At 40.9% G+C, this 25,566-nt stretch overlaps 1 protein-coding gene across 2 annotated transcripts in view; it reads left to right on the forward strand.

Moving 5' to 3' along the window:
• LOC115225990 (neurofibromin) overlaps positions 1 to 25,566 on the forward strand; it is a 105,951-nt gene that overhangs the window by 25,512 nt on the left and 54,873 nt on the right. Inside the window, exons 15-21 of one of the 2 annotated variants that reach the window (XM_029796963.2) lie at positions 9,090 to 9,229; positions 10,886 to 10,958; positions 19,149 to 19,285; positions 19,549 to 19,665; positions 20,274 to 20,452; positions 21,660 to 21,871; positions 24,072 to 24,155. In XM_029796963.2, coding sequence (XP_029652823.2) covers positions 9,090 to 9,229; positions 10,886 to 10,958; positions 19,149 to 19,285; positions 19,549 to 19,665; positions 20,274 to 20,452; positions 21,660 to 21,871; positions 24,072 to 24,155 — 942 coding nt within the window. The remainder of the gene's footprint in view (positions 1 to 9,089; positions 9,230 to 10,885; positions 10,959 to 19,148; positions 19,286 to 19,548; positions 19,666 to 20,273; positions 20,453 to 21,659; positions 21,872 to 24,071; positions 24,156 to 25,566) is intronic. The other variant, XM_036514988.1, reaches the window with a different exon arrangement.

Raw genomic sequence — 25,566 nt, forward strand, 5'->3', positions numbered from 1 at the left:
TCGATATCAGTGACACCTGACTGGCACCTGTGCCAGTGGCACGTAAAAAGCACCGTATGAATGTGGTCGATATCAGTGCCACCTGATTGGCACCTGTGCCAGTGGCATGTGAAAAGCACCGTATGAGTGTGGTCGATATCAGTGCCACCTGACTGGCACCTGTGCCAGTAGCACGTAAAAAGCACCGTATGAGTGTGGTCGATATCAGTGCCACCTGATTGGCACCTGTGCCAGTGGCATGTGAAAAGCACCGTATGAGTGTGGTCGATATCAGTGCCACCTGACTAGCACCTGTGCCAGTGGCACGTAAAAAGCACCTTACAAGCATGGTTGATGCCAGTGCCACCTGACTGGCTCCCATGCTGGTGGCACATAAAAAGCACCCACTACACTCACAGAGTGGTTGGCGTTAGGAAGGGCATCTAGTTGTAGAAACCTTGCCAGATCTGATTGGGGCCTGGTGCAGCCTCCTGGTTTGCCGGATCTGATTGGGGCCTGGTGCAGCCTCCTGGCTTGCCGGATCTGATTGGGGCCTGGTGCAGCCTCCTGGCTTGCCAGTGCTCAGTCAAACCATCCAACCCATGCCAGCATGGAAAGTGGACGTTAAATGACGATGACGATGAATAATGCACAAGGCTATCAATATTTGAGTGGGTGGTGGTCAATGAATGACCTCAACTCCAACACTTGATTAGAACTTTATCAACCCCAAAAAGATAAAAAGACAAATTAGTCTCAGTGGGATTTGAACTCAGATTGCAAAGACAAAAGAAATGCTGTAAAGCCTTTTGTCTGACAGCTCAGTTCTGCCTTAATAATAATAATTAATTCGTTTATTGGCCACAAGGGCTGACAAAAATTAATTAAAACATAAAGGGACAAAACACAGGACGAAAGTTACAAAGGGTTTTGTCCGTTTGCAAAAAACCGTGTAAAAATTCCAGAGATTACAACGAAAATATAACAATTGAAATTCCCAATAGGGGGAGGCGCTTCGAAAGGTTACTCGTGGAAAAACTCATAAAAGCCACGGGAGCCTGGACAAAAATGGGGTATAGAGCCCCTTCTTTTATAATACTTTTTTATACTGCATTTGTATCCTTAGAATTGGTCCATTTATACTGGCCATTCTTGCGACATTCACCCACCTTTCAATAAACTTGCTACCAGCCATCACTTCCCTCTCTACTCTCATCTTCCTTTTCAAGTGAAACTTGAAAAAGTTGATGAGGCCTTGGCCAAAGAGGAAAGTGTCTGACCTTAGCCCTTTCAAACGGGTCCACCATACCACCGCTTTCGCTACAGCCACATAATAATAATCCTTTCTACTATAGAGACGACCTGAAATGTTTTAGGGGTAGGGGATTGTTGATTACTTTGTCCCCAGTGCACAACTGGTACTCTGAAAGCACAAAAAGCAGAGTCAACCCCCATGAGATTTAATCTCAGAATTTTGACATGGATGAAATGCCAATAAGCAATCCTTGCCAGCTCACCTCCTTCATAATCCTTTCCACGGTAGGCACAGGGCCTCACATTTGTGGGGAGGGGACTGGTCGATTACGTCAATCCCCTCACTGGTACTTAATTTGTTAACCTTGAAAGGATGAAAGGCAAAATCGACCTCAGTGGAATTTGAACTCAGAGATAAGAGGATAGTTGTGGACCCATTTTTCGGGCTCAGTAGCCATCCTAGGCACAGCAATTGACTGACTTTATTTCCAGCAGACAAAAAGTGTAGATATATATAGATAAAACGTTTTGCAAACAGAATTTATGTTCTGTTGGGGGCTGGAGTTCTTTTGTCTGCACATGAGCCAAACCATGATCAGGCCCTTGTTTTTGTATTTTTTGGGGGGAGGTTTTCTTTGGCCTTGTGATTAAACACACACACACATATACATTTGTTGCCTTCGTCCCTCTTTTTTTCACTCTCTTTGTTTCCTTTGCCCCCTTTCTTTTCTCTCTCTTCCGCTGGTCAAATCAGCCTTTTGGCCTCCGACCACTGCAGTGAGAACATCGTTGTCTTCGTCTGCCGAAAAGGCATTTTTTCCAAATACGCCAGCTAAACTTGTACTGTTTATTAGTCATAAGACATCCGCTGTTTTTGTCCTGTTTTTACCATTATTGTTTTTTGAATTTTATATTCGTGTGGCATCTTCCGTTTTTCTGTCCCTGTTTCGTATACATTCGATCCTTCCAAGAAATCTAATGCTCGTAGCTTAGTTTTTCCTTGGGGCTGGCCGGATCGTAGCGATCTCAAGATTAATCAGCCGAAATTGCTAGGATGATCCGGTTCTTGACTGAAGATTGAAGGCTTCGAATGTCCCGTCCGTGTTTTTTGTATCGTCTTCTAAATGTTTTACGTTCTTGTCCCAGTTTGTATTTTTCTACACATAATATATATGTATATATATATATATATATATATATATATATATATATATGTATGTATATATATACACACACACACATATGTGTGTGTGTGTGTGTGTGTGTGTACGTACATACATACATATATATGTATGTATTTATATGTATATATATATGTATATATATATGTATATATATATGTATATATATATATATATATTATATATATATATATATATATATATACATACACATATATATACATACACTCCGAAACTTCATTTATTTAGTTTGACATTGGAGTCTTTTGCTAGGCTGCTCATATATTTACTAAAGCAAGGTAAGATCTTCATATCATCCATAATTTTTCCCAGTTTGAATTTAGTTTTAATTCAACAATTAAAGTTTTTGAGTAAAACCTCAAAATATCTAAAAACAGTTTTTTTTCTTTTCATTTATCTTTGGACATATGTGACATCTATGTTCAAATTTCCATTTTTTGCTTTTTTGCCTCAAATGTTATTTCGTTTTAAAATGTTGGATTTCGTAATAACTATCAAAATGAAATCAAATCACTTTGTTTCTTTGTTCTTATATTATTTATTTATTTATTTATTCTTCATCATTTTTATGATTCCAGTTTGTTAAACATACAAAATTACTATTCTAGAAAAATATTTCCCGAAAATCCATTTCAGTTTCTAGCAGTTGGATGGAACCTACACTCGCCTCCTTATGAGAGCTCAAAATCTCTCGTGGAAGCGTCATCCAACCAAAATACAAATATATGGGAAACTACCACCTGTGGCATCTCTTGTGAAAGGTAGGAGAGTCCAGTTTGCTGGACATTGTTGTAGAGCTGAAAACGAGGTAATTTCTACTCTTCTCCTCTGGAAGCCATCTACTTGCAATACCAGAGGGCGCACACTCTCCTACCCTGATGCAATCTCCAGGGATACAGGAATCCAGCAACGGGACCTCCATAATGCCATGATGGACCGTGAAGTCTGGTGTAGCATGGTAAATTCCATTGTCTCGACCACGGTCGAACAATGATGATGATGATGCCATCAGATCCACTCACAACGCTTTGGTTGGCCCCGATGTGACGTGTTGCACAGTGGGACTGAACCCAAAGCCTCTGTGGCTGGGAAGCAAGCTTCTTAACCATGCGATCTCGCCTGTGCCTTGCAGCCATGCCTATGCCTTGTCCATCCCTGGGCTATGAAAAGAAAACATAAAATTTTGCACCCCATTCCCAGGAGGGTCTTGCAGGTGGAGTTCTCAGGCTCTTCCTCCGTAAGGTCCTATCAGAGACAACTGTCATCACGCTTCCTGGCTGGATTCCAAGCAGGACCAACAGAGACTCTGGATGTCATCCAACTACCTTCTTAGTGGAGGCGCGTGGCTTAGTGGTTAAGATGTTGGACTCATGGTCGTAAGATTGTGGTTTCGATTCCTGGACTAGGCGATGAGTTGTGTTCTTAAGTAAAACACTTCATTTTACGTTGCTCCAGTCCACTCAGCTGACAAAAATTAGTAATCCTGCGAGGGACTAGCGTCCTATCCAGGAGAGGAATTTGTGTGACATGGGAACCGGGAAACCGGTCCTTATGAGTCGGTTTGACTCGAAAAGGTAATCTTTACCGTTTTTATCGCCTTCTTTGTCTACTCCGGGGTCTCTTGCTGGTTGGCTTGAAGAATCCGTTTTGCGATTCCTTTCTATGGCATTCTAATCACAGTCTAATCTGTAGCATGGCAGCTGTGGCCTCCCAATGCAAAGAAGCTCGGCCTGAAGAGACTCTCTGCGACTCCGGATATTATCCATCCGTCTCACTCTTGACCTACCTCTAAGTCTTCTGCCAGTTTGCTCCTTTGAAGAATCTGTCTCGTGGTTGTTTCTTGTAGCATTCTAATCTCGTGTCTATAATACCATACCTGGGACTGCTCAGTGTAGAGAAATAACACCTTGACTCGCCGCCGGTGGTGGTGGTGGTGGGTTGGGGACTCTCTGAGACTATGGAGATTAACCAACAATCTTGTTCTGGCTCAGCTTGAAGAATTGATCTTGCAATTCTTTCCAATGACATTGGAATCACATGTCGATAGCACAAGAGCTGTGATCTTTCTATGCAGAGAAGTAGGGGCTCAACTTGCAGAGACCCCCTGAAACTATAGATATGACGGCGAGCTGGCAGAATCATTAGCACGCCGGGCAAAATGCGTAAGCTGTATTCCGTCTGCCGTTACGTTCTGAGTTCAAATTCTGCCAAGGTCGACTTTGCCTTTCATCCTTTCGGGGTCAATTAAATAAGTACCAGTTACGCACTGGGGTCAATATAATCAACTTAATCCATTTGTCTGTCCTTGTTTGTCCTCTCTGTGTTTAGCCCCTTGTGGGTAGTAAAGAAATATATATGATTCAATCAGCATTTTTCTTGGTCTATCCCTGGGCCTCTTGCCAGTTGGCTCAGCTTGAAGAATTCATTTTGTGATTCTTCCCTGCGACATTCTAATCATATGTCTGCCATACAAGAGCTGTGACCTCTCAATCCACAGAAGTGGTGGCTCAGCCTGGAGAGGCTTCCTGAAACCCTGGATATTATCTATCTCTCTCACTCTTGCCCTACCTTTATGTCTTCTGACCCTTGGCTTGGCTTGAAGAATCCATCTTGTGATTCTTACCTGTGACATTCCAGTCAAGATAAAATGTCTGGCAAGCATGAAACAATACAAAAACAGGGGGGAAAAAAACCCTCAAGTAATAGGTTAGTTGGGAAGGGGATTAAAGGAATTGAAAAAAAATGGAATTTTGGAGAAATCTTTTGACAGAATGTCAATTTTAGGTGATAAATATTAATACTAAAAGAATTATCACACACACACATCATTATCATCATCATAATCTTTTAATGTCTGTTTTCTCTGCTGGCATGGGTTGGACAGTTTGACAGGAGCTGGCCAGGCAGAAGCCTACACCAGACTTCTGTGTTTGTTTTGGCAGGGTTTTTACAGCTGGATGCCCTTCCTAACACCAACCACCCTGTAGAGTGGACTGGGTGCTTTTTTACATGACACCAGCCCAGGTAAGGTTAGCTTTGGCATGGTTTTTACAGCTGGACGCCCTTCCAAATGCCAACCATTTCACATTGTGGACTGGGTGCTTTTTAGATGACCCCAGCACCGGCAGCATCACCAAGTAACTTGCAAAACAGAGATGCTTTGATAGGAGGAGAAGGGGTGGGGAGCATTGGAGGAGGGGATTTTGTGTGACAGAGAGACAGAAACAGGGGTTTTGCTGTGGGGGAGGTAATCATGATATATAAAAGAAAATTATTTGGTGTTTGTAGTGGACCCTTGCTGAAGAGTTCCAGGGTTTTGAGGAGTGTGGAACCACAGACAGCTGGGGGCTTGGGTGCAGCCCCCCCCCTTCAACCCAACAGGGAAAATAGATGTTAAATGTGTCTCGGGACAGTTACCCCCTTAGGGCAGTTCCCCTCGACAACAACTTCTCCCTAGGACAATTATCCCCCCCCCCCATATATATATATATTAGTTAGTTAGTTAGTTAATTTTTTGGCTCAAAAAGCAAAAAGCAAGGCCATGTAGGGGGACATGGAGTTATGTACAGGGAGGGTGTTCATGTAAAGAGTTCAGGCCACTTGTGGTCAAGAGAGACTTTGAACTGAGCGGTCGTCGGCATCTTCACTATCTCGTCTGGCAGCTTATTCCACGGATCCGCAACCCGGACAGAGAAAGCCCCTCTCCTTCGATTGAGATGAAATCATCGCAGATAGAGCTTTTCGGAATGACCCCGCAGCCGACGCATTTTAAATCATCATCTGTTGTCCTCAGGGGTGGTTGTCCTTGGCAGGGTGTTATTGTCCATAAGGGAGTAAATGTCCTAGGCTCGTTCGATGATGATGACCTGCAGTTATGCCTCAACTCCTTCGTGTTGGTCCTTCAGGGCAGCCAGTTTATTTTTATCTCATTCCCCATTGTTGTTGGTTTCATTAAGAAGGGCATCCAACAGTAAAAACCCTTCCAGAATAGATATAGAACCTGAGAGAGACCTCTGGCTTGTCTGTTCTTCTCAAACTGTCCAACCCATGCCAGCAGGGAAAAATGGACATTAAACAATGATGATGATGATGATGATGATGGTGGTGATTTCATTTAATGTCTTCAAAAGAAAAGATTGCAATAATTTTTCAAATTAAATTTTTTTAATATTTTCTATTATTTCTGTTACTATTTTTCAATGTATTACAATTTGTTTTTTTAATATTTTAAATTGTTTTTGTTGCTAATTTTTTCAATGAATTAAAATTTATTATTATTATTTTTGTATTGTTTAAAAATGGAAAATGAATTTGTCTGATCGTTTTAACCATTCCGTTTCCACTTTGGCAAGGAGTGGCTGTGTGGTAAGTAACTTGCTTACCAACCACATGGTTCAGAGTTCAAGTCCCACAGCGTGGCACCTTGGGCAAGTGTCTTCTACTATAGCCTCGGGCCGTCCAAAGCCTTGTGAGTGGATTTGGTAGACGGAAACTGAAAGAAGCCCGTCGTATATATGTATGTATGTATGTATATATATATATGTGTGTGTGTGTGTGTGTATATATTTGTGTGTCTGTGTTTGTCCCCCCCAACATTGCTTGACAACCGATGCTGGTGTGTTTATGTCCCCGTAACTTAGCGGTTCGGGCAAAAGGGACCGATAGAATAAGTACTAGGCTTACAAAGAGTAAGTCCCGGGGTCGATTTGCTCGACTAAAGGCGGTGCTCCAGCATGGCCACAGTCAAATGACTGAAACAAGTAAAAGAGAGAGAGAGAGAGTGATTTAGTCCTCTTCCTGTTGCTGGTGCTATTCTGCACCCTTTAGCCCTTAGTTTCACTGACCTTAATTTCTGGGTTTGACTTGGGGTCATCAGTTTCCAGTTACCTCTGTTAAAGATTACTTGTTATTTCATTGGATGTTTTCTGCAATAAGTTCTAAGTTCCTCACTATTAAAACCCGAATTTAAGAAAAAAATACATCGAAACGGAAAAATACCTCAAGAAACATCACTAACAACAACAACGCATCTTAATTGCAGTTCCTCACAAAAGGATTTGGATCTTTATATCTTCAGACCCCGTTTCAATTGACAAAAGTGAGAGTCGTAAGTTCAAAGATTGGTTGCAAATTTTGGCACAATTACATCAACCCCAGTGTGCAACTGGTACCTATTTTATTGACACCAAAAGTGTGAAAGGCAAAGTCAATCCTGGTGGAATTTGAACTCAGAACATAAAGGTAGATGAAATGCCACTTAGCATTTTGCTCAGCATTCTAACGATTCTGCCAGCTCAATACCTATATAATAATAATAGCTTTAAATTTTGTCACAAGGGCAGCCATTTTGGGGGTGAAGATGAGTCAGTTACATTGACCCCATTGTTTCACTGGTACTTAATTTATCAACCCTGAAAGGATGAAAGGCAAAGTCAACCCCAGCAGAATCTGAACTCAGAACATAAAGATGGATGATGAAATGCTTCTAAGCATTTTGCCCGGCACTCTAATGATTCTGCCAGTTTTTTCACTTCTTGGAAGCTCAAATATTGCCATAAAATTGGGTGAAATTTAGAAAGATCCATAAAAGGCATAATTCTTGTTCAAAATTGTTCCTTTTTCCAAAGTTTTTCTGAAGCATTCCATGAAAGTGAAACATAATTTTTGAAGAAAAATAATTTTATGGAATTTGCTGTTAATCGCTTGAACTCCCTTCTGTTAACATTTGATTAACTTTGGCACTAAGCATACTCATCTGCCCCAGGCATAGGAGAATAAAACACAGGTATGCCTATACCTTTGGCAGAATGAAATGAAGTGAATCCACCTTGCTGTTAGTCTTGTTGTCTTTATTTCTGACACTGTCTCCTCTTTGCTTCTATTCACATTATTTTTTCACCCAGAATATTCAAGTCCCTTGATATTTTGCATTGGCAGATGCACTTAACTTGTTCAGCTTTTAAACCAGCCATATCCAGTTCAGACCAGTTACATCCGGCCTTTCTAAATGTAAAAAAATACATCTTTCTTTACTACCCACAAGGGGCTAAACACAGAGGCGACAAACAAGAACAGACATAGGTATTAAGTCGATTACATCGACCCCAGTGCGTAACTGGTACTTAATTTATCAACCCTGAAAGGATGAAAGGCAAAGTCGACCTCGGCGGAATTTGAACTCTGAACGTAACGGCGGACGAAATACCGCTAAGCATTTCGCCCGTCGTGCTAACGTTTCTGCCAGCTCGCCGCCTTTGACGGTTATAATACCATTGACTGTAAGAGCACTTGGAATGATCATAAAAGGAAGTGAGAATGACCCCTGGCTTTCCATCCATGCAGTAAGGGCAAAAGGTTGTTTTAAATTGTTACATGTCACATGTATTGAGAAGTGCATTGTCGCTGTGAGAATGAGTTGAACGTGATTCTTTTATTATGTAACTTTATTCGATTTTTAAATGAGTAATCTGAAGTGTTTATTTCAATGGTCCTTCAATGTATACTGTGAGTTTCTTTGCCCTAGGTGTCAGGAAGACACTCGGTAAGAAATGGAAACAAAATTGAAGGAAGAAGAAAAACTCAACAATAATGATAATAATAATAATAATAGTAATAATAATAATAATAATAATAATAATAATATTTGTGTTTCAGGTTGAAGTCACAGATCTGAATACTCAGTTCATTGAAAATATAATTTTCATCATGAAGAACATCCTGGAAATGAAGTCCGACCAGCCGTGCGAGTACCTTGGTGTGACCAGTATTGAATCTATGATGTTATCCATTGTCAGGTGAGACACTGCAGCCCCCCCCACCCAGCGTTTGCACTTGTCGTTGTTGTATATACTTGGATTAGGGTTAGCCTCTTGAATGTCCCTTGACCACAGTTGCCCCACAAAGACATCTCATGGCTTTTCTCTCTGCCTTTTCTACTAGTCTCCTAACATAAAGCCACCACTCTCTCTCTCTCTTTCTCTCTCTCTCTCTTTCTCTCTCTCTCTCTCTCTCTCTCTCTCTGTCTGTCTGTCTCTCTCTGTCTGTCTCTCTGTCTCTGTCTGTCTCTATCTCTATCTCTCTCCGTCTCTCTCTCTGTCTCTCTCTCTCCCCCCTGAAGCTGCATGCATTCGAAGAGGTCCTTAGCATTTGAAGCTGCATGGCAACCTCACTAGTGCTGGTGCCATGGAAAAAGAATTCAATTCTTTGCCAGTCTTGCATAATAAACATGCTTTGGCAAATTATTACCTTGGTTGGAAACAAGTGAGGGTGGATGACAGTAAAGGCATCCAGCTGCAGAAAATCTACCTCAACAAATTCTGCCAGACACATTGGAAATATGGAAACATGGACATTAAATGATGATGATGCAGCATCCACAGACGTGCTTTCCAGCTAGAGAAGCCGTGTATCTTCTCTACAGTAAGGCCTCTGTTCCTGTCCCTCTATCATAATTAACCTCTCATCTCCTGACAGAAAGCTGCCTCCCCCACCGCCTCATCAGTTGAAGGGTCCTGTGAGTTTCTTGGTGACTCACCGGTGCTGTTGGGTAGTTGGGGTCAGGAAGAAACCATTACCAAAGCCCGTGCTGGAACACAAGGCAGGTGTCTGTGTATGAAGTTCTCCTCAGTAGAAATTGGTTAACCCAAAGTATTTTGGGAAAACACTTGCACAGTGTACTGAGCAGTAGAATTGAACCTAGAACCAAGTGGTTGCAGAGAAAACGTCTTCACATGTGCGTATGGTGTAAAGTAGTGTATGTGTGTGTGTGTATATATATACTAGCAGTATTGCCCGGCATTGCTCGGGTTTGTAAGGGAAATAACTATATAAGCATTTTTAGAGATGTAAAGTATAATAGCCATCTCAATATAGCTAACCACAAAGGGGGGGGGTGTTACTGTAGCTTTTTAGGTTCTGAGATTTAATAATACATTTTTAGAGAGTTACTTCCCTTATATATGCCAAACATGCATTAAAAATGGGAAAAATTGATGGTAAATTATTTTTTAAATCGTAGACGTGCGCTAATAGCCAGAAGCGCTCGATATGAATCACGACTATAAGATACCCAGTTTTGGTTAAACTGCACCGCAAAATGTGGGAGTAGTTAGGAATCTAAATCGTAGGAGACAGACAGCACACAACCTCACTTTTATATATAAAGATATACATACACATACATATGCACACACACACACACACACATATATTTTTCCTTATTATATATTGTTTATTCATTTTTGTACTTTTTGTGAAAAGAGACCGATAGGATAAGTACTGGGGTTATAGAGAATAAGTCGTGGGGTTAGTGTGTTCAACTAAAGGTGGTGCTCCAGCATGGCCACAGTCAAATTTGTGAGCTGTGTTGTCTGTTAATTCTCCCATTAAATACAAATTACATGAGTGTCATGGATGAAACTTCATTTTCTTTCCTTCTGTTTTATTTCCAGATATGTCCGGCATTTGGATTCCAGTGTACATGCCATCCAAATTAAGATCAAACTCTGTCAACTTGTTGGAGCAGTAAGAAGACACCATTTCTCTCTCTCTCTCCCTCTCCTTTCCCCTCTCTCTCTCTCACTTGTGGTTTATTTCCCTCCAGTTTTCATATTTTATATCTCCCTTTGTTGAATAGGCCTCATGATATAAACTCACTAAATAAATCCAATATTTAGTTCTGTGGGTATGTATGTATCTATATCATCATCATCATCATCATTTAGCGTATCAAATGAAATAAATGAAAAACAAGAGGCAAAGGATGTTGCGGTACATATGTTTCAGGCTTTATAGAACAACTTATTCTTACATCAATGCATAATCGATATAACAGATAGTTCAAAAGCCTTCTTCAGTCGCGTGCAATTGCTACACCAAAGACTTGTATCACATATCCTTTGCGTCCTGTTTTTCATTTATTTCATTTCATACATATATCTTATCACCTATGCTACAAGTTGGCATATACAGGTGCTTACATTTATCAAGTATTCACCCTGAATTTATTATATATATATAAGTAAGTATTTCACTTATTTCTTTGCCGCATTTATCACTGATGAAGGGAAGGTTCTTATGAACTAACTCTGAAATTGGGTCCGATATGGTAGTAACGGGATTTTTTAGAAATTTCTGTCGGCTTTCTTCAAAACATGTGCTTGTAGTGATAAATTACATGGCTATTGACTTTGTGTCTATTTTCGGCTTATTTTGGCATTAGAAATTTTTTCTTTTGCCCTTACTTATAAATTATATATATATATATATATATATATATATATACACACACACACACACAGATATATATGTATCTATGTATATATTATGTAAGTAGTTTTGAAGCACATCTGCTTATTCCATTATTGCAATCAAAATCTATCTGTAATTACTGTTGAATGTTAATCGAAATACATTTTGAAATTGAGAATTATGGAAATATTTGCAGAGTTCTTGTATAACAAAACAGGAAAATGGAAATGGTTTGGTATTATTCATTCTCCATTAAACATGTTTCATTTGCTGATAGGAATTAGAGAGTTTTACTTTGTTTGAAAGACATGTAAATGTAAATCTTTGTAATTCCTATTGGGAAATGAAACATGTGTAATGCAGAGTAACTAATACCAAAAACATTTCCACTTTCCTGTTTTGTTTTATATATACACTAGCACTATGACCTGGCAACGCCGGGTCATAGTGCAAGTGCATACAGCTGCGTGCGTGCACACATACACGCAAGTGCTGTCCAAATCTCCGACCAATCACATAAAGCTGGCTGGCATTCAATTGGCGTATCAAGTTTCAGGCATTTTGATTGGGTTTTGGATAAAAAATTCACAAAAAAGTCACTTCTATTGATTTTTTAATGGCTTTGTGGGGTGACTGGGTAAAGATGTAAAGATGTGCACGACTACCCTTGGACGGTTTTGAATGATGATAGAAAGTGCAAGCCCTCTAACTGAAAAATTGTGGATTTGTATAAAGGACACACACACAGACAGACATTTTGCCATTTATATATATACTAGCAGTATCGCCCGGCGTTGCTCGGGTTTGTAAGGGAAATAACTATATAAGCATTTTTAGAGAGTTATAGCCAAAAAATAGCAAAAAAATGCATTAAAAATGGGAAAAAAATTAAGGTAAATTTTTTTTTTAAATCGTTAACACATCGTATATATTTTTAGAGAGTTACTTCCCTTATATAATAGCGAAAAAATACATTAAAATGGAAAAATATGATGGCAAATTTTTTTTTAATCGTAGGCTCATCGTAGACGCGCGCTAATACCCAGAAGAGCTCGATATGACTCACGACTTTAATATACCTGCTTTTGGTGAAACTGCACCGCAAAATGTGGGAGTAGTTACGAATCTAAATCGTAGGAGACAGACACACAACTTCAGTTTTATATATAAAGATATAAGTCACGTAGTTATATACACATACTTTGTTATATACACATTCTTAAAAGAAAATGTTATTTTGAACACAACATTTATAAAGAATAAAATATTTTTTGGTTTTTCTTAACCCTTTCGTTACTATATTTCTGACCAAAATACACCCCTTATGTGTTTCAATTATTTTCTAACGTAATCATAAATTTAGTCTGGTTTCATTAAACAACAACAACTTTTTTATTTATCAATATATTAATGTGATTTTTGGAAGATAATTTAATGAAATGTTCTCAACCAATTCTATACTATAATTTTTGTCACAAAGTGACTCTAATTGCAGGTAGATACAGGTAAATTCAACAATATATAAAATTATTAAAATTTTGTTCAAACATCGCTATAGAAAATGGGTTATTAGCTAATATTCAATTGGGTATACAACAAAATTTTACGATAGAATTTGTTATTCTGGGTAACTTTCTGATACCCATAATAATATTTATGGCAAAATAGGCCTTAATTTCATTTAAGGTTGTGGGAAATAACAAACTATCCTTTCTTTCGTTTTGTTTACGTTTAGCGTAACGGTTCGTTTCCGCCGTAATGATTTCAAATAGGCTCATTCGAAAAAGTAAAAAGAAATAGTCTAAGGCTTTACTCTCCTGGGAAAGACTGTGGCTTGGTCCATTTTCTTCAGAAAATCACCAAAAGAAACAGTTTTTAAATTTTCACTCCATTCAGGTGCCAATTCATTTTCTTAATCGCTGTCGGATTCACTGTTTTCACTTTAATAGTTGCAAACTTGCAAAGAGAAAGGAGGAGAAGGGTGATAGCGTCAGTGAAACAGTTCGCTCCGTTTGTGTGTGTGTGCGTTTGCGTGTGCTGTAGCCCACACTAAGAAAAACATTTGACATATACACCACAATGTGAGTTTTCTCTAAATTTTGCTTAATTGGGGTTGAAATTTTAAAAACTGGACCTGGCACGACCCGATGCATTCTACTCTTAAAAATGCTAGGTAAATTGTAATTGAAGAAATCCTATATTGTAGATTTCTATAAGATACAAAGGGAGGCAGATAAAATCTGCCTTTTATAATAAGAGATTTAATAGCTCTGTGGGGTAACTGGGGGAAATGTAAAGATATGCATGACCACCCTTGGACGGTTTTGAATGACCATAGAAAGTGCGAGCCCTCTAACTGAAAAATTGTGGATTTGTATAAAGCATTGTTTTTTACAAGTATTATCACCATCAAGCCTTATTGTTTCCCCTTTTATTATCACTGTCTTTCGTCTCAAATGCTAGCTGAAGCATTTCTCCACAACATATAAACTTTCACTCATAGAAACTTATTCACACGACTGCAAAGCATTTCGTCTCAAATCTTGTCTTTCTGTCGCTTAAATCTCTACCCCATCTTTCCCAGTGCGCGGTGTGCCCGCCCTCCCGCCCCCTCCACCTGTACCGGAAGTCCTTATCTCACCTTGTCTTCCTTTGCTTTTCTTCCATGAACACCTAAAGGCCTTAAGCCAATACCACCCCTACTATATAAGGTGGTGACCATATGGCGCAAAACATGATAGTGTGGTGTAGCAGGTTGAACTTAAGATCATTGCTTTGCTTATGAATTCTGCCAAATGCGAGCTTTCTTTTCAGGTACATGACACCACTGTTCCCCGTCCCTGGGCCTCTAGGGCCCATACCTTCCACACCTTCAGGGTGGGCACCCTCAACGTTGGCACACTGAAAGGCAGGTCTGGCGAGATAGTCGAGATGCTTGAACGGAGATGTGTTGATGTATGTTGCATGCAAGAAATAAGGTGGAGAGGAGGATCTGCTAGGTTCCTCACAGGCAAGGAACACAGGTACAAGATTTTCTGGGCAGGGAACACTGACGGGGTTGGTGGCGTGGGTATACTTATCGCTGAGAAATGGGTAGATAAAGTAATTGAGGTAATCAGAGTAAGTAACAGAATACTTAAGATTAGAATAGTGTTTCATCATAGATTAGCAACCATTATATCGGCCTATGCCCCTCAGCCAGGGCTACCCGATGGACAGAAAGACAGTCTCTATAACACCCTACTGCAGACCACCTCATTGACGAACGACAGGGACCTTCTCTTTGTGGCTGGTGATTTCAATGGGCATGTTGGACGACATGCTGGGGGCTTCCATGGCGTACATGGAGGCTACGGTTATGGTTCCCGCAACGAGGAATGAAACAGGCTGCTGGAGTTCTGCGATGCGAATAGTCTTATGGTTTGCAACACTAACTTCAGGAAACCAACAAGCCACCTGGTCACCTACCGATCGGGCCGGCATACTAGCCAAATCGACTACATCCTTGCCAGAAAAAGGGAAACATGGCTGCTTATAAATGCCAAACCTTCCCAGGCGAAGAATGCACCCCACAACATAGACTGGTAGTTAGTGACTTTAGGATCAGGACTAAGAGGGCGACTAGAAGACGACCAACATGGAGAAGAAGGGTCTGGAAGCTTAAAGACCCTGCGAATGGACAGAGATTTAGAGACATGTTACTTGAAGCCTTTGACGAAATGGAAGGGGGTATAGCTACACATGGGGTAGAAGACAACTGGACGCTTCTGAGGGACAACCTGCTGAAAGCCACTGACCAGATCTGTGGCTGGTGCAAAGACCCCTTAAGACCCAAAATAACGTTGTGGTGAAACAATATTGTTGACAGGGCTATTAGACAAAAGAAACAGGCTTGGAAGGACTGGAAGAACGGTGGTAGCAGGGAAGTGTATCAGACTGCCAGAAGGGAAGCTAGGAGACAGGTCTATCTAGCCAGAGGGGAAGCAGATAAGAAAAAATTTGCCAATGTTCTGTGCCGTGAGGATGAAAGACTTGAGGTATTTCGTGTTGCAAGACAGCGTGTGAGAGAGAATCATGACGTGGTAGGAGAGAAATGTGTTCGCAAGGATGACGGTTCACTTGCGCTAAATGAGGATGCAAAGAGAGAGGCTTGGAGACGCCACTATGAAAGGTTGCTGAATGAGGAAAATGAATGGGATAAAGAGAGTCTGCCGAATGTCGACCCAACAGAGGGACCAGCAATCCGAGTTAACAGTTCCTTAGTAGTTAAGGCAATTACAAGCATGAAAACAGGGAAAGCCCCAGGCCCATCAGGAATTACTGCAGAGATGCTCAAAATATCTGGTAGTGTCGGCTATAGCATAGTCACCCGTATAGTTAACCAGGTGATACACGAAGGAGTCATACCCAATGACTGGTGTAGCAGCATAATAGTCAACTGCTACAAAGGTAATGGTGACGCCCTAGATACAAATAACTACAGGGGTATCAAGCTGCTGGATCAGGTAATGAAGGTTACGGAGAGGGTTATAGCCCAATTAATTAGAGAGAGAGTTAGCTTAGATGAAATGCAGTTTGGGTTCGTGCCAGGGAAAAGTACTACTGATGCTATATTCCTGGTAAGACAGCTGCAGGAGAAATACCTACCAAAGATAAGCCCCTGTAGTTGGCTTTTGTTGACATGGAGAAAGCCTTTGACAGGGTCCCCCGATCCCTTATCTGGTGGTCAATGAGGAAACTAGGGATAGATGAATGATTAGTGAGAGCTGTGCGAGCCATGTACAGAGACGCTGCTAGTAAGGTGAGGGTTGGCAACGAGTACAGTGAAGAATTCCGGGTAGAGGTTGGGGTCCACCAAGGTTCAGTCCTCAGTCCCCTCCTATTTATCATAGTCCTCCAGGCAATAACGGAGGAATTCAAGACAGGATGACCCTAGGAGCTCCTCTATGCTGATGACCTTGCTCTAATTGCTGAGTCACTATCAGAACTGGAGAAGTTTCAGGTGTGGAAATAAGGATTAGAATCGAAGGGCCTTAGAATCAACCTAGCCAAAACCAAAGTCCTAATGAGTAGGAAGGTGGACCAATCACAAACGACTTCAGGTAGATGGCCCTGCTCGATCTGTAAAATAGGGAGAAACTCTATAAGATGCACCAAGTGTAAGCTATGGACACATAAGAGGTGCAGCAATGTCAAAGGAAGGCTAACTAGGAAAATAGTTTTTGTCTGTGGCAGATGCTCAGGAGCAATAAACACTTGAAATGTGCAGAGACCAACTTCTACCACGTTCCAGGGAGACAAACTAGAAGTAGTTGATAGCTTCCGTTATCTAGGTGACCAAGTCAGTAGTGGGGGTGGGTGTGCTGAAAGTGTAACTGCTAGAATAAGAATAGCCTGGACAAAGTTTAGGGAGCTCTTACCCCTGCTGGTGACAAAAGGCCTCTCGCTCAGAGTAAAAGGCAGACTGTATGATGCATGTGTACGTACAGCCATGCTACATGGTAGTGAAACATGGGCCGTGACGGCTAAGGATATGCGTAAGCTCGCAAGAAAAGAAGCCAGTATGCTCTGATGGATGTGTAATGTCAGTGTTCATAATCGACAGAGTGTAAGTACCTTGAGAGAAAAGTTGAACCTAAGAAGCATCAGTTGTGGTGTGCAAGAGAGACGTCTGCGCTGGTATGGTCATGTGACGAGAATGGCTGAAGATAGTTGTGTGCAAAAGTGCTACACCCTAGCAGTTGAGGGAACCTGTGGAAGAGGTAGACCCAGGAAAACCTGGGACGAGGTGATGAAGCACGACCTTCGAACTTTAGGTCTCACCAAGGAAATGACTAGAGACCGAGACCTATGGAAGTATGCTGTGCGTGAGAAGACCCGGCAAGACTAGTGAGGCCATAACCCATGGCCCCTACCTGGGACGTAGTCAGTCCACCTGTGCATACCTTCCTTCTTGTGACACTTGTGAAGACCTGTTGAGGCAAGTGAAAATCAAACCAAATCAAAATAGATGAACATCAATGGAATTTGTATCTTTGTGGTACCAGTGCCGGTGGCACATAAGAAAACCATCCGAACGTGACCGTAGCCAGTACCGCATCGACTGGCCTCCGTGCTGTTTGCACGTAACAAACACCATCCGATCGTGGCCGTTCGTCAGCCTCGTCTGGCACCTGTGTCGGTGGCACATAAAAAACACCATCCGAGCGTGGCTGTCTGCCAGCCTCGTCTGGCACCTGTGTCGGTGGCACGTAAAAAACACCATCCGAGTGTGGCCGTTCGCCAGCCCCGTCTGGCACCTGTGTCGGTGACACATAAAATCACCCACTACACTCTCGGAGTGGTTGGCGTTAGGAAGGGCATCCAGCTGTAGAAACATTGCCAGATCTGACTGGCCTGGTGCAGCCTTCGGGCTCCCCAGACCCCAGTTGAACCATCCAACCCATGCTAGCATGGAAAGCGGACGTTAAATGATGATGATGATGACACGCACACAGACATTTTGCCGTTTATATATAGAGAGAAAGGGGTTGTTGACATCAAAAGAATTTTATAAACTTTTCAAAGAATGTAAACTAATCATTTTTTGGAAATGGTGGATTTCAAAGCACACCCACGAAGCTAATAAATAGAACCATGGAAATGTTGGGTTGAATATGCATTATGGGTAGAAAAAAGATGAAGACTGCCTGTGGGGCTCTAAACTATATCTCTTTTGAACATGACAGATGTTCTACCAATGGACCAAAGCAATCCTTTGAATTTCATTAACCATTTTAGAAACTTCAAATTTTCCTATGCAGAAAGATTTTGGGATCTTTTCGGTTTGACAGGCAGTTTTTAAAATAATTTCCACATAACTAAACACTTTTAAACTTTGTATACTGCTAGAATGTGTTTATAAAACATCTTTTTCTCTTGGTTTTATTGAGAAAATTCTATAGTTTGTAAGATATTTGTTGTTTTTTTCTTCAATTTCTGCAATTTCAACCAATCAATGACGTCTATTTAGGTGAAATATTTTGTGACGTATGAAAATGTCCCTTGTTTAAGAAACAGATTGGGTTTATTTACATTTCTGAAGAAAAAAAGATACCCTTCCTCCACCCCTAACCCTAACTAACCTTAACTCTAACCCTAACCCTAAAATAGATAGAAATGCAATAGATTGATACTAGGGCCATAATTATGACAATTTCACATGACACCGCTAGAAAAAACTGCCGTTCAAACGGAAAAGATCCAGATTTTGCAACTCAATATCTACGTGCTGTGTATATATATATATATATATATATATACACACATACATATATATATATATATATATATATATATATATATATATATATATATATATATATATATATATACACATACACACACAACACACACACACACACACACACACACACACACACACACATATATATATATATATATCCCTGTTGGCTCTCTTTGCAGATGATGACCAGGCGTGATGAACTAACGTTTCGTCAAGAGATGAAGTTCCGAAACAAACTGGTTGAATATTTAACTGACTGGATTATGGGAAATTCACACCAAGTGAACATCCAAGGGGACATCTGTAGCATGTCCAGGTGCGTACAGCTTTCACTTCATTCTCCCACAGACACTACAACACTTCTGATTTCCACTGTATGACTGCTGTCTTTGAAGAGCACACAGATACTCTGTACTCCAAGATACATATACCTGATATGAAAATTATATCTGATCTTCTTTATATGGTTCTTCAGTTGTTGGTTCCCCTCTGTTGCCATGCTGGAGCAACACACTATTACAGCGCATCTCCCCTATTTATTAGTACTGCTGTTGATAATGTTGTTGTTGTTGTTTTCAGGGATTTAGATCAAGCCAGTATGGAGGCTGTCGCAGCCCTCTTAGCTGGTCTTCCTCTGCAGCCCGAAGAAAGTGACCGAGGAGACTTGAATGAAGCAAAATCACAACTCTTCTTAAAGTAAGTTTGCATTTTGATCCCCTTCCACACTTTACTGGGGATTTTTTTCCCTTCTTCATATGACCCTCACTTTTAGGTCTTCTGTCACAACTTATTTCTCTGAAACCCCTCTTTCAAAATTGTCCCTTAGAGATATCTATGGAAACCCTCTCCTACCATTGTCCCCACTAGATATCTCTAAAATCCCTCTCTCACTATTGTCCCCTACAGATGTCTATGATACCCTTATTTCACAATTATCCCTTACCGATATCTATGAATGCCCTTTTCCGCTATTGTCCCCTTCTGATAAATATGAAACCTCTCTTTTCACTATTTTTTCCTACTCTATGAAATCCCTATTTTCTCTGTTCTCTCCTACTGATATCTATTAAACCCCGCTTTCACCATTCTTCCCTATAGATATCTATGAAACCCTTCTTTCACAATTGTCCCTTACAGATATTTATGAAACCCCTATTTTCATTATGAATCCTTATTCCATGAAACCCTATTTTTACTATTGTCCCCTTCTGATAAATACAAAACCCCTCTTATCACTGTTGCCTCCTACAGATACCTATCAAATCCCTATTCTCACTAATGTGTCCCCTATTTCTATTTTGCAGGTATCTAACCCTATTTATGAATTTACTGAACGACTGTTCCGAAGAAGAGCAAGACAAGGCTATGGACCCGAATCGCAAGCGCAGCATGTCCAACCTAAGCGCACTTCGTCACTGCACCGTGCAAGCTATGTCAAACCTACTAAACGCCAATATAGAAAGTGGGCTGATGCATTCGATAGGTGGGTACCCCATGGCTTGTCTGTTTCTTACCTCAGCTTTTGTCCTCTTTGAAACATTGATGGAGACAGACCCGGCATTGTTAAGTGGTCTGTGGTGACCACTCAGTTTTTGTGGGGTGGGGGGGGGGTCAGTGCCATTGCACAGCACCTTGGCCTTCTACCATAGTTCTGGGCTGACCAATGCCTCCGGAATGGATTTGGTAGACAGGATCTGTGCAGAAGGTAAAGGCGGCAAACTGGCAGAATCGTTAGCACGCCGGGCGAAATGCGTAGCCGTATTTCATCTGCCGTTACGTTCTGAGTTCAAATTCCGCCGAGGTCAACTTTGCCTTTCATCCTTTAGGGGTCGATAAATTAAGTACCAGATACGCACTGGGGTCGATGTAATCGACTTAATCCCTTTGTCTGTCCTTGTTTGTCCCTTCTGTATTTAGCCCCTTGTGGGCAATAAAGAAATAAGAATCTGTGCAGAAGCCTGTTGTGTGTAGTAATGTCTGCTGTGGTTGTGGTGGTGGTTGTAGTGATACTAGGGGTGTCATCTGTGTGTAGTGGTGGTAGTGCTGGTGCTAGTGGTAACATCTGTGTGTAGTAGTGGATGTTGAGGAGGGGTGGCTGTGTCTATACATGGTGGTGTTTACCTTTGTAGTGGTGGTGGTGGATATGTGTCTGTGCATTTCTCTATGGTGTTCTGCTTCATTACTGTCTCTGAGTAATTTGCATAATTAAAAGTGAGCTTAATGGAGGGAAATCGTTTTTTTTTATATACAAATTAATGGAACTGATCTCCTCGCCCTGTGCAATGCACCCCTGCTGCTTTTCACTGTTTCAGTCTCCTCCCTCTCCTCACCATCACCATTACCACCCCACCACTGCCGCCGCCAACAACACAATCACCTCCACCACCACCATCATCATCACCGCCAACACAACCATTAACATCACCACGATCATCACTACCACCATCATCATCATCATCACCACCACCATCATCACCACCACCAACACAACCATTAACATCACCACCATCATCACTACCACCACTATCATCATCACCACCAACACAACCATTAACGTCACCATCATCATCACCACCTTCACCAACCCTCACCTCCACCTTCATCAATACCACCCCTTCACACACACAATCACCACCATCACCCCACCTTCACCATCTCCTGTTGTTCACCTCCTTTCTCTCTGTCTTCAGCCCTTGGCTACCACAAGGACCCACAGACTCGTGCTGCATTCATGGAGGTATTGACGAAGATTCTACAGCAGGGCACTGAGTTTGAAACACTGGCTGAGACCGCTCTGGCCGATCGCTTCGAACGCCTCGTCGAGCTGGTCACCATGATCGGAGACAAAGGGGACTTACCAATCGCCATGGCCCTCGCTAGCGTCATTTTACGGAGTCAAATGGTAGGTGGCAACTTGAAACTCGATCCATCTGCGTGTGTGGCTGTGTGCATTGTTGGCAGGTCAGCTGATTGGATGTCTAATAAGGATTCATTAATAACTAGCAGTATCGCCCAGCGTTGCTCGGGTTTGTAAGGGAAATAACTATATAAGCATTTTTAGAGAGTTACTTCCCTTATATAATAGCAAAAAAATGCATTAAAAATGGGAAGAAATGATGGTAAATTTTTTTTTAAATCGTAGACTCATCGTAGACGTGCGCTAATACCCAGAAGGGCTCGATATGAATCACGACTATAAGATACCCGCTTTTGGTTAAACTGCACCACAAAATGTGGGCGTAGTTAGGAATCTAATTCGTAGGAGACAGACACTCACACAACTTCACTTTTATATATAAAGATTACAATAATCTAAGACACTTGTAACTGCCTCACCTGAAAGTGTCTCAAAACTTCTGGAATGCATCTTGTAGAAACCATTCCAAATCATTCCACTGGAGCTGGATGCAGTCTTTTTATCCATCAGATCACGTCAATCCATCTGACCCATGCCAGCATGGAATATTAGACATCAAATGATGATAATGAGGCTGTGTGTTTGTGCCTTTTTATAGATATATGTATAGGCGCAGGAGTGGCTGTGTGGTAAGTAGCTTGCTAACCAACCACATGGTTCCGGGTTCAGTCCCACTGCGTGGCATCTTGGGCAAGTGTCTTCTGCTATAGCTCCGGGCCGACCAATGCCTTGTGAGTGGATTTGATAGACGGAAACTGAAAGAAGCCCGTCGTATATATGTATATATATATATGTGTGTGTCTGTGTTTGTCCCCCAGCATTGCTTGACAACCGATGCTGGTGTGTTTATGTCCCTGTCACTTAGCGGTTCGGCAAAAAGAGACGATAGAATAAGTACTGGGCTTACAAAGAATAAGTCCCAGGGTCGATTTGCTCGACTAAAGGTGGTGCTCCAGCATGGCCGCAGTCAAATGACTGAAACAAGTAAAAGAAGAAGGCACAGGCATGGCTGTGTGGTAAGAAGCTTGCTTCCCAACTGCATAGTTCTGGGTTCAGTCCCACTGTGTGGCACCTTGGGCTGATCAATGCTTTATTTGGTAGACGGAAACCGAAATTATATATATTTATGTGTCTGTGTTTGTCCCCTCACCATCGCTTGACCACTGGTGTTGGTATGTTGATGTCACCATAACCTAGTGGTTCGACAAAAGAGACTGATAGAATAAGTGCTAGGCTTACAAAGAGTAACTCCTGGGGTCGACTTCTACTAAGAGACCCTTTAAGGCAGTGCTCCAGCATGGTTGCTGTCAAATGACTCAAACCACTAAAAGAATAAGAATTTATATTCACCATATTTACTTGTATATACGTTGCCCCCACCCCACCTGCTGAGGATTAAATCTTGGTCCAACATTTTTTCCTTTCCTAGTTTTAACTTTGCTCCATGTCTAAGTCATCCTCACCCTAACAGTTTGGTTTCAGTTAAAATCAAATACGTAACAGTGCAGCTTATACATGAGTATATGAGTTGGTGTGTCTATATATATATATATATATATATATATATATACACAGATAAAAGGTGAAATATAATTAATTTAATAAAATCAATAAATTTCACCAAGTAGTATTTCGGTATAGAAAAGGACCATATTTAGTAAAAGTTTATATAATTATAACAATGAGGGTCTTTGCAACAGGTTGCTAGACCACAGACCGAAAGTATTAGAAATAGCAGCCAGAGGACTGTTATTTCTTTTACTACAAAAATATGTCTCCACAGAGAACAGTATTTGCAACTCATTATATGGCAAAAAAAGAAGAAAAATAACGAATTCGTGGACTATTTGAATTTGTTATTTTTGTTCTTTTTTTTTGCCATATAATGCGTTACAAATGCTGTTGTCTGTGGAGACATATTTTAGTAGTTAAAGGAAATAGCAGTTCTCTGGCTGCTATTTCTAATACTTTCGGTATGTGGTCTAGCAACTTGTTGCATAGACCCTCTTTGTTATAAATATATATATATATATATGTTTGTTTTGTACACCACCTGTCTTCGTCTTTTGTTTTTTTTTTGTAAATTCTCCCTATATATATATATATATATATATATATATATATATATAGACACACATGTGAGTGTATGTCTTTATATATAGAAGTTTCTGCTCTTCCATTCCAGGATGAATTAGCCAGAGTGTTTGTAACTCTGTTTGATGCTAAACACCTCCTGTATCAACTGTTGTGGAATATGTTTTCTAAAGAGGTAAGTCATTGCATTCCTCATGCATCCTTTCTTTCATTGATTGGTCAGGTCTAAAGAACTGGCCACACCATCTTATAATTGTTAAGTTAAGTTAGGTTAATTTTTGGCTCAAAAAGCAAAAAGCAAGGCCATGTAGGGGGACATGGAGTTATGTACAGGGTGGGTGTTCATGCAAAGAGTTCAGGCCATTTCTGATCAAGAGAGGCTTTGAACCGAGTGGTCGTTGGCATCTTCACTATCTCGTCCGGCAGCTTATTCCACGGATCCGCAACCCGGACGGAGAAAGCCCCTCTCCTTCGATTGAGATGAAATTGTCGCAGATAGAGCTTTTCGGAGTGACCCCGCAGCCGACGCTCTGGAGCAAGAGTGAAGAACAGCTCTTTCGAGAGGTTACACTTTCTGCTTATGATGTTGTGAGCAAGAATGAGATCACCACGGCATCATTGTTTTTCTAGAGAATAAAGGTCGAGCATCTTCAGCCTTTCTTCATTCCGAATGACTGTTGAATCAAAAACAGAACTCCGCGTGCTTTGTTGGCAGCATGGCTGCATGTCAGATGTATTTTATAAGAACGAGGCTGAGGAAGGCTTGTGGCTTTGTGGTTAGGGTGTTGGTATCTTGATTGTGAAGTTGTAGTTTCGATACCAGCAGGGAACATGGATGCTAAATAATAATGACTTGTGTTTAGGGAGTCAGTCTCTATGCAACCATCTACTCAAAGCATATCCATTGACTTTTTGCTCTTTCCATCTCCTAATTATGAACGTCACAATTAAGAAACCGCTGTTGAGTCTATGATATCCTTATTTCTCAATTATCCCTTACAGATATCTATGAAAGCCCTTTTCCGCTATTGTCCCCTTCTGATAAATATGAAACCTCTCTTTTCACTATTTTTTCCTACTCTATGAAATCCCTATTTTCTCTGTTCTCCCCTACTGATATCTGTTAAACCCCGCTTTCACCATTCTTCCTTATAGATATCTATGAAACCCTTCTTTCACAATTGTCCCTTACAGATATTTATAAAACCCCTATTTTCATTATGAATCCTTGTGCATTTCTCTCCTTGCTTTTTATACACCATGTAAAAATAATTTTGTTTAAATATCTATACACCTGTACAGATGTTTAACTTCTGAATACATTTAGTTTTTGTATCCATCCATATATATATATATATATATATATATATATATAATAAATACAATACAATACAATACAGTACAGTACAGTACAAATGCGAAAATCAATTTCTGTGTGTCAGTGTGTCACACTCAGACCCCCTTCTCTCGCTATTCAATGACACTCCTACTATTCCTCATGATGGGGTGAGAGTAATAGTATAGGCTTAGAGATTGTGAGGGTGGTGGTGCAGACAGAGGGAGAGTGAAAGAAAAAAGGGAGACAA

The sequence above is a fragment of the Octopus sinensis genome, linkage group LG29 (assembly GCF_006345805.1).
Source record: "Octopus sinensis linkage group LG29, ASM634580v1, whole genome shotgun sequence".
Taxonomy (NCBI): Eukaryota; Metazoa; Mollusca; class Cephalopoda; order Octopoda; family Octopodidae; genus Octopus; species Octopus sinensis.